The following is a 15,000-nucleotide window of genomic DNA, read 5'->3' as shown; positions in this document are numbered from 1 at the left end:
GAAGCGCAGACATGGCCCTCCCTCCGCAGATAATTTCATCTAGCCCAGGGCTTTGTCCCATGTCTTGAATAACGGGTGGGAAATTGATTGAGGAGGGAAAATGGGAGACTAGGAGCGGAGAATTCACCTCTTCGTCCATTCCCTCTCTGTGGCAGGTTACCATGGTTACAAAGGGGATTATTGAGAGGTGTTTCTTTCTCCCCTCTCTCTCTTTATCCATCTCTCTATCGCTCTCTCTCTCTCTCTCTCTCTCACACACACACACACACACACACACACACACAAATGGTGCAGGATAATTGTTTTCGACCAGCTTAGCGCTAGTGCTTTTGTCTTTTTGGTGAGTAGAGCAGTCAGCCATGGGGATGAACTTGCAGGTAGGTGTGATACTCATGCTTAATACATTACTTCTTCCTGAAGTCAAGCTGGGGGCCATCACAGACAACTGGCTGTGTATGTGTGTCTGTGTGTGTGTGTGTGTGTGTGTGTGTGTCCGTGTGTGTGTGTGTGTGTGTGTGTGTGTGTGTGTTGACTACCACAGTCAGCTGGCCAGGAACAGAAGTGTTCATCAGGGAGCACTCGAGAGTGATGAAGACGAGTCTCCCATGTCTTGCCATCATCAGCACACAACCACTAATCTCTGTCTTGGCGTTAACGTGTACTGTAGGCTACTTTTAATACAGAAAATAAACTATAAAGCATACTGCAAACACCTTAACTATGTTTAAAAACTGATTATTACTATTACTACTGTATCTTCATCACCATATGAAAGCAAGGTCAATTTAACCCCAAACATTATTGCTGCACCTAAAAGGATAAGCATCTGCAGCCACCTGTCCTCACTGTGACCTGGAGCTCTATCTGGGGCTCTGCTGCAGACAGGGCCACTGAGGCGCATTGCGGTGAGCTGAGCCAAAGTCTCGGGGATGACGGGCTGTTTCATCTGACCTCAGAGCAGACGGCACGCTGCACGCCCCTCACAAGTGCTAATGGTCGCCCTGGCAACACTTCCTGGGAAACCAGGACCCCGGGGGCTAAACGTCCACCAGCGAGCGGGGCGGGGGCCATCGAGCTGGGGCAGTAGAATCAGCCCGGCGAACTCAGACTTTAGCACAGCTGAGAAGGCAAGGTGCAGCTGCAGTGTTTTATATTCAACAAATAGATAGTAATGTTCTACACGGGCTCCACTTCCTCATCTTCCTCTCTCCCAGAAGAAAAACGCAGCAGTTCTGCGACGCTTATGCAAGGATGTTTATTAATTCAGTCTAGCTTCCCTGGCTTGATGGCCTTCTTGGTGAAGCAGAGAGAGGCGTTGGCATCTCAGGGAGAGATCAAAGCACCAGGCTGGATTAAAAACTAGGGCTAGGGAGGGAGCGCAACAATCTGTGTGTGTGTGTGTGTGTGTGTGTGTGTGTGTGTGTGTGTCATCACCGCTAACCAGTGATAGCTACCATGGCAACCTCACTAGGACAGGTGGCTACCGTGGTGACCAACCTGAGGACACCATTATTTGTTCAACATGTCCCAATGCATTCCATATGCTGCTATTACATAAATAAACTATGTATTTAGGAGCTGGCAAAACCCAACATTTACATTGAAGTCATAAATGTGTTAATACTATTAAACAATGTATTGGGCGAGTTTCCCATGCATTTTAAGCCTAGTCCTAGATTACAAGAGACCCTCAAAGAAGATGTCCACTAGAAATGAGCTTTTAGTCTAGAACTAAGCTTAATTTGTGTACGCAAAACTAAGGTAAAGCTGACCCATAATGTATGAAGGAGTATACAGTACAATGCACAATATAATTGTTTGTGTTAATGTTTAGACAATACAACATAATGTATGCTTTTATCAGAGACTAACAGCACATAAAACTTTATGGGACAAAGTTCTGCTTGAGAATGTAATTCTGAATCAAGGCATTCTACCAAATGTGTAACAATAGCATATTATTAGAGCACAGAATTCTTATAGAAGAATGACAACAATTTTGTTTAACAGCTCGCTTCTCTCTAGCCTGGGCTGGCACTGGATGAAGGGACACTTCGTCTGGGCTGGGATGGCAAGAGGGAGCCTGTTTATAAGGTGGAGGGGGGGAGGGGGGCTGGGGGGCTGGGGGTGTTACTTGGGTGTTAGCTGGACGTGACACACGACTGGAGCATCTCCAGCTGGCTCTGGCGGTCCTGGCTAATTGCTAATCCTGAGCCTTCTCCACTGTGATTTAGGAGCACTCTCAGCCTCCACTGGTGTAGAGGCTACAATGCCTCCTCTCTCTCCACTCCCAGCACCATGGGAGAGTTGTAATTATATAGATATGTAAACACATTTCATTGGTTAGTATTCAGTATTGGCCCTGTCACCACTCATTTTCATTCAGCTGCTCTAGAGGCCTCAGGACTCATTCTCATTTTCTGGCCTCTCCTCGTTGACCTTCTCTTACTTCTGAGAGATTTGTTCCCTCTCCCTCTCTTTGTGCGCGTGTGTGTGTGTGTCTGTGTGTGTGTGTGTGTGTATGTGTGTGTGACAGACATGTATGTATTATCTCTGCCTTTTGAGTACATGTGTGTGTGTGTGTGTGTGTGCGTGTGTGTGTGTGTGTGTGTGTGTTCACATGTGTGTGTGTGAGTCTGTGTGTGTGATCATCTTTCTGTGTGTGTGTGTGTGTGTGTGTGTGTGTGTGTGTGTGTTTTCACATGTGTGTGTCATCCCTCTGTGTGTCACTGTGCAGTGCCATGCTGCAGTGTGAACTTGTCCAAATCCCTCCAGTGTGCTGTGCACAGATAAAGCAGCTTCTTCTCCACTGGAGAGCTGGCCTGGATTCCAGCTCCACCCTGCCTCTCCCCACTGCTACCCTCCCTGAGACAGTGATATAAGGAAAAAGGGAAAGAATGGGGAGTGCTTAATGACTTGAGCGAGGGAGGAAGAGAGAGAGAGAGAAAGAGAGAGACAGAGGGACGGAGGCGTCTAATGACTCAGAGCTAATGATGCTGCCTGTGAGACTGACCACCTGCTTTTCTACTAGCTGAGCACGGCCGACTGAGTGGGGGACAGTGCTGCCAGACCCACAATAATTAGTCAAGGTCAACTCAGCTTAAAAGGACACACACAAACACATACCCAAACACAAACACAACCAACCCTCCCCCACTCTCTCTCAGGAACAGATACAGTTCCAGTTTCACCCTTTGTTCTGTGTGGAAGCAGATAGGACGATTTCATGCCTATGTTTTTTGTTTTTTTAACGTTTATGTTTTTGTTTTCATGTTTATTTTCTTGTTTTCATGTTTATGTTTGTGTTTTGTTTGTGTTTTCCAGAGGATCAGTGTTGTAGAGCTGCCACAGCATGAGGCTCAGTCAGGCCTCCCTCTGGCTCTGATAACTGCTGTGATAGCCTACACAAGACTTCAAAAGCCATTCAATCTGCAGTAACTACACAGAGGCCAAGCCACTGAACACAACCAACTCCCTACGTCCCACCTAACCCCACACCCCTACAAGGCTTAAGTGCCACTGAGCACCAGAGGCCTTCTGTAATGCAGCCCATTATGACTAAATGCAGTAAAATACATTTATAGTGCATAATTCAATATCAGTTTGATATCAAACCTCCCTCCCTCTCTAACCAGCACATAGGTCAGTGTTGAGGAAGCGTTGCTGGCCAGTGAGATGACTAACATATTTATGGCCGTCCCTGGACACACTATGCGGTACAGTTAGCCCGAGGGGCCTATTGACTGAAAGGCCACCAAGCGGGCTTGGAAAACGGGTGAAATGGAGAGTAGCCTATCACACACACACGCACACACACACCACCACCACCACCACCACCATCTACACCACACCACCCCCAACACCATTTACTGGCCAATCTTAAATCCAGCCTGGGGCACTAAATCATGTCGAGTCATCTACAGTAACTGCTGAATCCCTTACACTCACAGGAAGGATCCCAGGAAATGGGAAATGGCTTCACATTAATCCCCATATGGATATCCAATATATCACAGAATATTCACCGTATAGTACTGTAATATATTACATAAACACTAAAATGCTGTAAAAGTGCAATATATCAGCATGCCATTTTTTGCACATTTGGATTAAATTACATTAAATATGTATCCAATGTGCATATTAGTCAGTTCTAATCCATTCAATATTCCACCTTTCCCATCCTATAAGTAACCTCTACCATATTTACAACATCAACAAACATAGTTTGATTTGAAACTACATTGTCAACATCAACAGATAAATGTCAAAGCTATGATGTTTGCATCCAGTGCACCTTTACAGTGGTCTTTACCTTCTCAGGGACAGAGAGGCAACAGACCAGCCAACAGTAATTGGCAATAAAGTAATTCTCACTTGTGTGCAAATCAGAAATACAGATATTTTTTTCAGGGGCTTGCTTCACTGAAACCAGATGGAAATCTCCCTCTTGTGTTGTAACTTGTTACTTGGGCTGTGACAGTGTAGCATCAACTCCACATCACCTGTTTCTGAATGTCCCTTTGAAACCTTGCATTTGTGCACATGCTTTCTTATTTCACTACACATCCCTAAATGTCGTCTTATCTGACGACTGAGGCCATCAAACATTTGCCTGTTTATTCACGTCTCTAACTAGCAAATGTACTGTAGGCATGCTGACTTGTTAGCTAGGTTGCCTTTTGTTCATGTCTGTCTAACTAGCACATGTAGCTGTTTGTTTACATCATATCTGTCTAACTAGCACATAATATGTAACTGTGTTTGTTACCGTCATGTCTGTCTAACTAGCACATGTAACTGTGTTTGTTACCGTCATGTTTGTCTAACTAGCACATATAACTGTGTTTGTTACCATCATGTTTGTCTAACTAGCACATGTAACTGTGTTTGTTATCATCATGTCTGTCTAACTAGCACATGTAGCTGTTTGTTTACATCATATCTCTCTAACTAGCACATGTAACTGTGTTCCCACCCGTTGGCCAGGTTGTCGTCGTCATCTTCATCGTGGAGGCTCTTGCCGAGCAGGTCGCTGTCGCTCAGGTAGCCCGACTTGAGGTCAGCATCAAGGCCCTCCATCAGCTCCATCTGGGAGGAGTGGCTCAGGCGGCTGGAGCAGCGTGTGGGCATGGTGTGGGATGTGTACTGGCTACGCCCGATGCCCCCGCCGCTGACCACTCCTCCACTGCCCGTGGAGGACGGAGCGTCCCCGGCCTGCAGCCGCGGGCTGGACTGACCGTGGCGCCAGGAGAGAGGGGACGAGCGGTTGGACAGGCTGGACAGACTGCGGGCATTGGTGTCGTCGCTGTCGTAGCACACGCTGCTCTCCAGACAGCTAGAGGGAGAGAGAGAGAGGAGAGGGAGAGAGGGAGAAAGAGAGAGAAAGATAGAGAGAGAGAGAGAGAGGGAAAGAGAGCAAGAGAGCAAGAGAGAGAAAGAAAGAGGTAGAGAGGGAATAAATAAACATGAATATACCTCATGAATTATAAACAGTAATTCTGGACAGGTTGGACAGGCTGTAGGCGTTAGTGATGTCACTGTCATAACACACACTGTTCTCCAGACAGCTGGAGGGGGAGAGAGAAGGATAGAGTAGAGTGATGGAGTAAGAAACAGAGAATAAATAAGAAGAGAGAGGGGGAAGAAAGAGACAGAGAGAGTGTCAGAAGGAGAGAATGAGGGAGAAAAGAAGGGGGAGAGAGTGATAGAGGTAGAGAGAAAGGTGAAAGTGGAGGAGAAAGAAATAGAGAGAGCACCTGAGTAAGAGCAAGAGAAGAAAGGACATGACAGAGGGGAAGAGAGAAAGAGGAAGGAAAGGATGGAGACAATAGACAAATGACATTTTCATTGTCGCATCAATGCGGAGCGCTGGGATTTGAAACAGCACAGTGGAGCAGAAAGCATGATAGGCCTGACAGAGGCCACACACACACACACACACACACACACACACACACACACACACACACGGCGGAGCCAACGAGCGCTTCGAGGGCCCGTCATTGTGATGAGAGCTGACAGAACGACTACAGTGACCCACTTCCTCCAACCGTTCCCGCCCTCGTCCTGGCTCCCAGTCCTCGGTGAACGAGGCGAGGAATATGGCCGCTCACAGGAGCCACACCGCATGAATACTTTAACCATTCACTAAAAAGCAAACGCTGGAGACGATATTAAACAGAGCCTCTCCCACCCCTCCCCATCTCTCCATGCCATAACCAGCAGCTTGTTCCTGCCTCTCAGGAGGTCACAGGCCTGTGGAAATGCAGCGTGAGAATCAGCCAGCGCTGTTGTACTGCAGTCACACTGCTCCAGGAGAGGTTCAGGAAACTGCAGTAGACCACACAACCTGCAAATAGGTCAGGCTGATGAAAGCCTGCTCCCTCTCTTCATTTCTATCTCTCTCTTCCTCTTCCTCTCCCCCCCTCTCTCTATATCTCTCTCTCTCTCTCTCTTATCTTTCTCTCTCTTTCTCTCTTTCTCTCTCTGTCTTTTTCTTTTTTCTCTGTTGTATGAACCTTCTGCTGAGTCTGGTGATTGCATAAGCGCGCGCACACACACACACACACACACACACACACTCACACACACTCACACACACACACACACACACACACACACACACACACACACACACACACACAAACCAGTGCTGCACACAGAAGGTTTTGAGTGAATAATTCAGCGTTCCCCATCATGCGGGTCTCTCCTAGTCTGCTATTTTTACCAGGAAGACGGAGAGCTCTCATCAGGCTCCAAACTGGCGTCCGATTCCACCACTCCTGCCAAATGGGTTATTGATACGCTCCTAACTCTTCTGAAATCTGCACTCTGCCTCTGCACTCCTGCAGAGAGAATGTCATCCAATGATGCAAGGAGCAGCAGAACTGCGGTAATATAATTTATATGCAGATATAATTCTCGCCCAATTTGAGACATTAAACTTGACCACTCAATAACACTTGATAGTAATTCATTATTGCCAAACAACAGTCAGAGGAATAGTTTGTGGCTGATTGCAAGCAATTTAGGGCAGTTTCTGTTCACTCAACACTGAGGCAGGCTAAATGTGAGGGGATCTCTGCACTGCTGAAACACACTGGGGTTGGGGGGAGGGGGGGCACAGACACACACAAGCTACACCAAACCTCCTGGCAAAGCCACAGATAGCCGTCACCTACCAAAACGTGTTAAAGCACACAGTAACTGGCAGGCCCTGCTACACAGCCCGATTACCACAACACACGATTCAACCCAAACAAAGCTGCCTGTCACAACAGCAGGCCAGCTCACCTCTCACACTCACTCTCACATGTACACACACACACACACACCTCCTGGACACAGAGCACAGAGGCCTCCTCAAAGCCAGCCCACACACAGACAGCAGCTCATGGCTAAGCCAGCGTCTGAATGGAAACTGTCTGTGCCCATGTCCTACTGAGACACATCCTACTTAAGATGTCTTCCTGTGGCACTGGGTTATTAATACCCCAGGAAGAACTCCGGGGAGCATGCAATCCAGAGTTCTCTGAGGTCACTTCCTGCCGGGGGAGGAAGTCTACTTATAGCCACTACATGTGTTCTACAGTATACCCGAGTGCAGAATGTGATGTTGATTGATGATTTTAGTGTTTTAACATACTTCTCTAATGAAGTGATGACTGCAATGCAATCAGTATGACTAGTGCAAGCATTGTAATGTATGCATATTATTGTGAAATAATAGATCAAATTTTACTTTTATTGTCATTGTGCAATTGAGAAAAACAATGAGTACAAAAGAATGGATACAAAACCAATTAAATATTCCAGACCATTAAAAATAACATCCAACTCTTTCAACTGAACACAAATATTTGACTGCCATTGTTGCTTAATTGAAGCACATTTTGTATGCAGTATGTCCCAGTCCATGATATCCCTGTATTTGTATGTTCTGTCAAGTATATCATTTTTACAAGACGGCCCTAACTGATAAATGGTTACTTTGAATCATGCGTTTGTCAATGAGCCACTTTTTTCACACCCACACACCCACCCACACACCCACACACACACACACACTACCAAGACCAAGCGTTGGCAGCTCTTCAGTGTAAATAGAGTGGCTCTGTCTCCACGTCTCCCCCACTCCTCCATCTCATGCACCATTAGTTTGGGACTTTGGCCACAAATCTGCACCTTACTCAGAGACCAACCGCACATTAGTATTAGTATACACTGCAGCAGGCAGCATCGTCTCAACACGTTGGAGTTCATTAGAGCTGATTAGGTTTTATAGTCGAGACGATGATGATCGTGTTCCTAAAAGGGGATCCTAAAGCCTCGTGTTCCTAAAAGGGGAGGCGTTGGTGAATGAGCCAATTCAGCAGATTAATATCAGTAGATGAGGAGCGAATGCAATGATCTATCTGCCAGGTGTCCACAGGAGTCTGGGCATGGCTTGAGGAAGTCATTAGCCAGTGCTCTAGGGCTTTGGGGCATCCTTCAAACACTTCTCCCACATGGCTGCCAGCTCTGCCTGGATGAGGCCATCATCTGACTGACATACAGCGTACCTAACAAAGGGGATCTGGCACAGCAGCCCTCATTTGTCTTCCAGTAGGAACATGTTTAAAGTACACTCATTCCCCTTCATTCATGTCTGCCTTCTGGACTTCTTCGCTCGCTGGCTCTATGGTGTGAATGCTTTCCATGTTTCCACCTGCTAATTACTGATATTGAACATTGCTGAATACAGTGTCAGTGTGAATGCAGTGAATAGCGAATGCACTGATCGATGTGCCAGGTGTTGTAAAAAGTCTGGGCACCTCTGTAAGAATCATCAGCTGCTGCGGCACAGCTCTGAGTGTCTCCCCGGTTGAAGCCACTTCTGGCCTGGTACTGGGGCACAACATAGCAAGGCAGACTGACACACCTGTTAACACCACTTCCAGAGGAGACTCTTTAAGGCACTCATTTTCCGAGCTTCTTCTGATTGCCTGTAATTGCCTGTTCGATTGTCTACAATATGGCGTCTTTACAGCAAATTCAAAGAGGAGCAAATGCACTCATCGATCTGCCAGGCGGGCCTGAGGAGTCTGGGCATCCCTTTCATGGTCGTTAGCTGCTGCCACATGTGGCCCTGATTCTGAGCTTCTCATCCCAGCTGGAGGATAAAAATATCCTCATGTCCTGCCTTTCCTCTCGCTTTCTCTAACACTTTCTTTGATCCCCTCTCAGCTGTCTGGAGTGGATGCATGTCACTTGCTTTCGATGTTGTCTATGTTTCCCAGCTATTTGTTTGTATCACAAATTACCAAAAAAAAACAAGAATCTTCTAGGAGCATACTTGGAACTGATATGTAATTGCTGAGAAGCTGTTTCTAGGCCAGTGCCAACTGCTGTACTGTTATATGGGCTGGCTGTCTATATCAGTGTTGGGGCGTGTTGTTCTTGGGCTGCTGTGGCGGACGACCCCATTAAAATGAAATAGGAACTTGCAGCCTCACCGGAGCTTCTCATTGGGCGGAAGAGCGTTGATTTATGGCTCGGACTGAGCCAAACGTTTTACCAGCTCGGGAATTTGGACATTAGGGCTGCAGGAGCGTGCACCTCTGGAAAAGCTGCCCTCAGCGATACGCTGTGGAAAACCGCCTGTCGGAGCTAAGCTATGGAAAGCCATCTCTCTTCGGAAGAGGCGCAGGAGTTCCTGGGGACTTCTGGCAGGGAGAGCCGAGGAGATCAAAGGGACGAGAGCAGCGGAACGTTGCTACGCTCAGCATGTTCGCCCGTGACAGCATGTGGTGAGGATGAGGAGAGAGGAAGAGGGAGAATATCAAATGTGCAGATACCACACACACACACACACACACACACACACACACACACACACACACACACACACACACACACACACACACACACACACACACACACACACACACACACACACACACACACACACACACACACACACACACACACACACACACACACACACACACACACACACACACACACACACACACACACACACACACACACACACACAGGTACACCTGGGGCAGCCGTGGCCTACTGGTTAGCGCTTCGGACTTGGAACCGGAGGGTTGCTGGTTCGAACCCCGACCAGTAGGAAGCGGCTGAAGTGCCCTTGAGCAAGGCACCTAACCTCTCACTGCACTGAGCGCCGCTGTTGTTGCAGGCAGCTCACTGCGCCGGGATTAGTGTGTGCTTCACCTCACTGTGTGCTGAGTGTGTTTCACTAATTCACGGATTGGGATAAATGCAGAGACCAAATTTCCCTCACGGGATCAAAAGAGTATATATACTACACGTACACACACACACACACACACACACACACAGAGACAGATCTGTCTTCCTCTCCTCTGCAGTACTCCATAGCAGGATCTGCATGCCCCTGAGGTGCTTAATCTAAACCGTGACATTTCAAGGACTACTGTGTGTTGGTAGCCTGGAAACCAAACTCATTTACTTTGTGAATAGAGTCTGGTCACTCACAATTGGGAAGCCTTTCCAACACTAGCATGGTGATGGGCGTACAGTAGACATAGCTTAACTTTGAAATCATTGGTCCAGCTTAATCAATCAAGGATTCATAGGGTTGCTCCGGATGCTCCAGGGATAACTAGGGATGCTCCGATCAGTTCTTTTGGGGCCAATCAATGAAATCAGTATCTGCCAATACCGATTACCGATCACGATCACAGGATGGGCATTGAAAGAAAGTGCAGGGCTCTACACTAACTTTTTTTAAAACATTCAAACATTCCAATGCACCAGTTGCAAAGATTAAGAATGACTGACAACATTTACAGGAAAACAAAATGTAAAGAATATTAGTGCCTTTTTGCCTTATGCCTTTATGTAGTAAGAAATTTATGAAACAGGCTATCGTGAGATTTCTTTTTTTATAGTCTGCCAATGCTCGTTCAGAGAAGAAAGTTAATTGTAACGTAACGGTGTACCAGCAACTGTATGAGGCTATAGGAGCTTGCACACTGCTCCAACAAACTCCAACAAACACCAACAGTCGGGTCAGTGTGGGCCGGCTGTCTGTCTTTGTTGCCGTTAGTTGGATGGAGACACCACAGTGTGGACTAGCAGTTGGTTTTATGAACATTCTAAAGACTATTTCCAACAGCTGCCAACTTTAGAATGTTGGAGTTTGTTGGTGTTTGTTGGAACAGTGTGCAAGCTCCTTATCAGATCTTACGGTGTTGTTATTAAGATGCAGCCTACTTGATGATACAGGAATCCTTACTTTAATCTGCATTGATGGGGGCAATAATGTTACTTTCATTTTCTACTTTAGCTTGTAGGCTATTCGGTGTAAACACGCATGAATGGAAGTCATCAGTAGCATCCTACCTTTGAAGACAAAATGACGGGAGGCTGCTTTTGTTCCTGTTCGCTACCGATATAATATATTTTGCATATTCCAGCCAATCCCTTAACTGGACTAAAAGGCATATTTCAGCCCTTGAATTTGATCACTAGCAACTGAGAAACTTCAGGTAAAGTAACACGAAACTGCTAACGTTGAGGTGCATGTAGTCTAGGTTTTATGCTGCATTCACAACGTCATTCTATGGTTCCACTTGTAGGCTAATGTTTTCCGATGTTGTGGTGTATTTTGTATAAAACATTTAGGCTACGTGGTTAGAAGTCATTCTCACCAGTGCTTCTAAATAGTTTTTGGCTCTGATCCGCTCTTCTGATCGGCCTTCAGAAAGTGCTCCGATCAAACTACTTTGAGTGAATATCAGCCGATAATGATCGACAGCTGATCGATCAGAGCATCCCTATTCATAACGTTACTTCCTACTCCGCCTAAACTTTACAAACTGTGAAACTGACAGTTAAAACTCAGGGAACAATGTGAGCCTACCTTTGCTGTAAATAAATTTATTGAGCAGATAATCTGCCGAGCGATGGAAACCTTAGTGAACTATGGTGTTCCAGACTAGCATCTCCCTGAAAGGAGATCTAGATGGGCGTCGCCAGGCTGGTATGTTGGGCCTTTTTTGGCAGATTCATCATATTCTAAGATTCCAATGCGGAACTGGTAACCTTGTCGGCCATTATCCCTTCTATTTTGCCAATGTGTAAGCCAGTCATTGCAAGCGCCTCTTGATCGATTAATCACCACTATGTGGATACTGTTTTTAGAATTGATTTAGATTAAGTGTTAGTTAGTATAATTTGTATTTTAGTATATTTAGTATATTCTTTATCTTCTACTGTCCTTATTGCTTAGTTGTGTTTTTATATTATATACTTTTAATTACTTTTTCTGCTGTTAGTGAATGTGCGTGTGTTGTCTGTATGCTACTGAATCCTTGAATTTCCCCTGGGGATCAATAAAGTATCTATCTATCTATCTATCTATCTATCTATCTTTTACTGTTTTGCTTTTAATCTGAGAGACCCAAGACACTACACTGCACTCGTTAAGGCATGTCTGCTGAGGTCCGGAATGGAAAAGTATAGAGCTCTTCTAATTGAGAGCCTCTCTGTGAGAGTGTGTTCTCTTGTGTTTTCCTCTCTCAGTGTGGGCTCGTATCTGTCTACGTGTGAGTGTGTGTGCTGTGGTGTCCTCTGTGGAGGTTATGAGCGGGTGTAAGCTCTGGATTCAGTGTGAGAGGCGGGGGGGGGGGGGGGGGGGTGCATCGGGCGACTGGGACAGGCGTAATGAATAGACGCCATAAAGCAGAAATGTTGTTGCTGTAAAAAGTGGAGGCCAGGTGCTCAGACAGCTGAATGGGCACCCTTCCCAGCACACACTCACTCACAGCAGGGGGCTGCAGTATTGATATATTGAGAGTGTTTGTGTTTGTGTTTATGTGTGTGTGTGTGTGTGTCTGGCTGGGATTGTGCACTCATTTTATTTGCATACCAGTGCACACATCTGAATGTGTGTTTGTGACTGTGTGTGTGTGCGTATGTGTGTGTGTATCTGTCTTGTCTTTGAGCTCTTGCTTTTTATATGTCTGAATATGCATACTAGTACATGATTCTGGATATGTGTGTGTGTGTGTGTGTGTGTGTGTGTGTGTGTTTGTGTATTTATGTTTGTTGGAAAAGGAAAGTGTAGAGCACACACACACCTATCTATATAAAGTCTGTTTGTTTGTGATTGCCTGAGGAGTGTACTGCGTATACCATAAATGATGTGTATAGTGCATTTGTACAGAGAACACCGGTTCCACTCACCTGTGGCTGAGCTGGGTCCCTCTCAGACTGGACATAGTGTCCTCCAGGTTCTGCCTGAGGTCCAGAACGTTCTGAACGGTCCGCTTCCTCTGGGACTCTGGGTCTGCAGAGGAAGAAAACGGGCCGGTCACACACCACAGAACTACAGAAGAGCCTGACCATAACCACACTCAACTCGGAAAACAGTGCGGAACAGGCTTTCACCCTAAGATGACAGGCGTGCAGCAGACCAGGACAGGTTCAATCCAGATCCAACTGCTATGAATGTCTGAAAGTATGGGGAAGAGATTCATTCCATTCCATCCACTGTATTGACCCAACAAATGCACTAAACCTCTTAAAAGGCACAGACAAACCACTTCACAAGCCATGCTTCCATTAGCCAAAAGGTCTTGTTTATATGCTGACGTGAGGACCACTTGCTTTGGAGGTGCCTTGTTGAGTCGATCCGCAGTCATCAGATAGCATTAAAGCCCATTTTTCTCCCCCGATGTTTGCATATGCAGAAACAGCTGTTGTCAGATAAAGTACCTCACATCAGGGTGGAGACACATTCTGGCAAAGTGAACTGACCCAATACTTTCCATTTCAGTTTAGCCTCTGGATTCAGGCAGGATGTTGTATTGGGGCCAGAGAGTTCAAGATTCCCTTGTTTGTCATTTACAATGTCTATACCTTAACTCAAATCTCCATCCAGCCATATTTTCCCCTTCACATAATCCAAGATTCCATACACCAATACCTTTCGCAATATCTTCATTGAACCACATACAGACAGCAGGAGAAATGTCTAGTAGGTCTGGTGGTCCCTGAAACCTGTTGCAGCCTTATTCTGATGTACAGAGGAGACCTAAACAGAGACGGACCACAGGAAGTGACATCATACTGTATTCCCAGCATCTGCACACCTGCACAGCCCTAACTCACAGCCAGCTGATAGAACGCCTGCTTTAAATGACACTCTGCTGATGGATGCTCTTTAAAGCTGCAAGGCACCCTGTTATGAACACATTCAGATCCGCACATGGCCTGTGGCTTCTGGTGTTCAGAGCTGTGTGTCTGTGCATGTGTGTGTGTGCGTGTGTGTGTGTGTGTGTGTGATAAATGTGACACTTTATGAGAGGAGCACACAGAGTACAGAGCAAATGCCACCCTCGGGGCATCGAGGAGGGTAAGAGATGGCGAGTGTGTGTGTGTGTGTGTAGTGTGTGTGTGTGTGTGTGTGACTCTACAAGCTGGCAGCTGTGTACCTGAATGAACCTGTTCCCTTCATCTCTACCCAGCCTGCCCAAGCAGATGGGTGGTCCCTTGCTAAGCTGGGGTGTGTTTCCCAAAACCATAATTGCTAACTAAGTTAGCAATTTTGTTGGTTGCAATGCATTTTCCCATTGCCAACCAACTAAGTTGCTAACAGGTTAGCAACTATGGTTTTGGGAAACGCACCCCTGTTCCCTTCATCTCTACCCAGCCGGCCCAAGCAGATGGGTGGTCCCTTACTAGCCCGGGCCCTACTTGAGACGGCTTATCCTAGCCACTGCTGCCATAGGGCTCCTCCAGGGGATTCAGGCTCTACACAGCAATTTGTTATTGGTGCTGTACAAATAAAATAAAATTGAATTAATTGAATTGAACTGAATTAGTGAGATAATTGGAAGTGGAACTAAAGCAGATGAGTGTTGATGAGTAATGAGAGTGCTCATCTTCCTTGTGAGGCCCCTGGTGTTAAAAGGAGGAGATAAAGGTTGGGTTGTTATGAGATAAAGCCAGACAGAA

At 46.3% G+C, this 15,000-nt stretch overlaps 1 protein-coding gene across 4 annotated transcripts in view; it reads right to left on the bottom strand.

Annotated features, from left to right (window-relative positions):
* Window positions 1–15,000, bottom strand: part of nav1b (neuron navigator 1b) — a 102,577-nt gene that overhangs the window by 71,737 nt on the left and 15,840 nt on the right. For all 4 annotated transcript variants that reach the window (XM_076268763.1, XM_076268765.1, XM_076268764.1 and 1 more), the window contains exons 2-3: window positions 13,228–13,330; window positions 4,979–5,338 (exon numbers count right to left, since the gene is read on the bottom strand). In XM_076268763.1, the coding sequence (XP_076124878.1) occupies window positions 4,979–5,338; window positions 13,228–13,330 (463 nt within the window). The remainder of the gene's footprint in view (window positions 1–4,978; window positions 5,339–13,227; window positions 13,331–15,000) is intronic.

Source organism: Alosa pseudoharengus, unplaced genomic scaffold, assembly GCF_046254945.1.
Source record: "Alosa pseudoharengus isolate Yale_2024_CS ecotype anadromous, Long Island Sound unplaced genomic scaffold, YU_APseudo_1.1 YU_APseudo_1.1_scf_5, whole genome shotgun sequence".
Lineage (NCBI taxonomy): Eukaryota > Metazoa > Chordata > Actinopteri > Clupeiformes > Clupeidae > Alosa > Alosa pseudoharengus.
The sequence above is the reverse complement of the archived record's forward strand: the minus strand, read 5'-3'. Positions and strand labels throughout refer to the sequence as shown.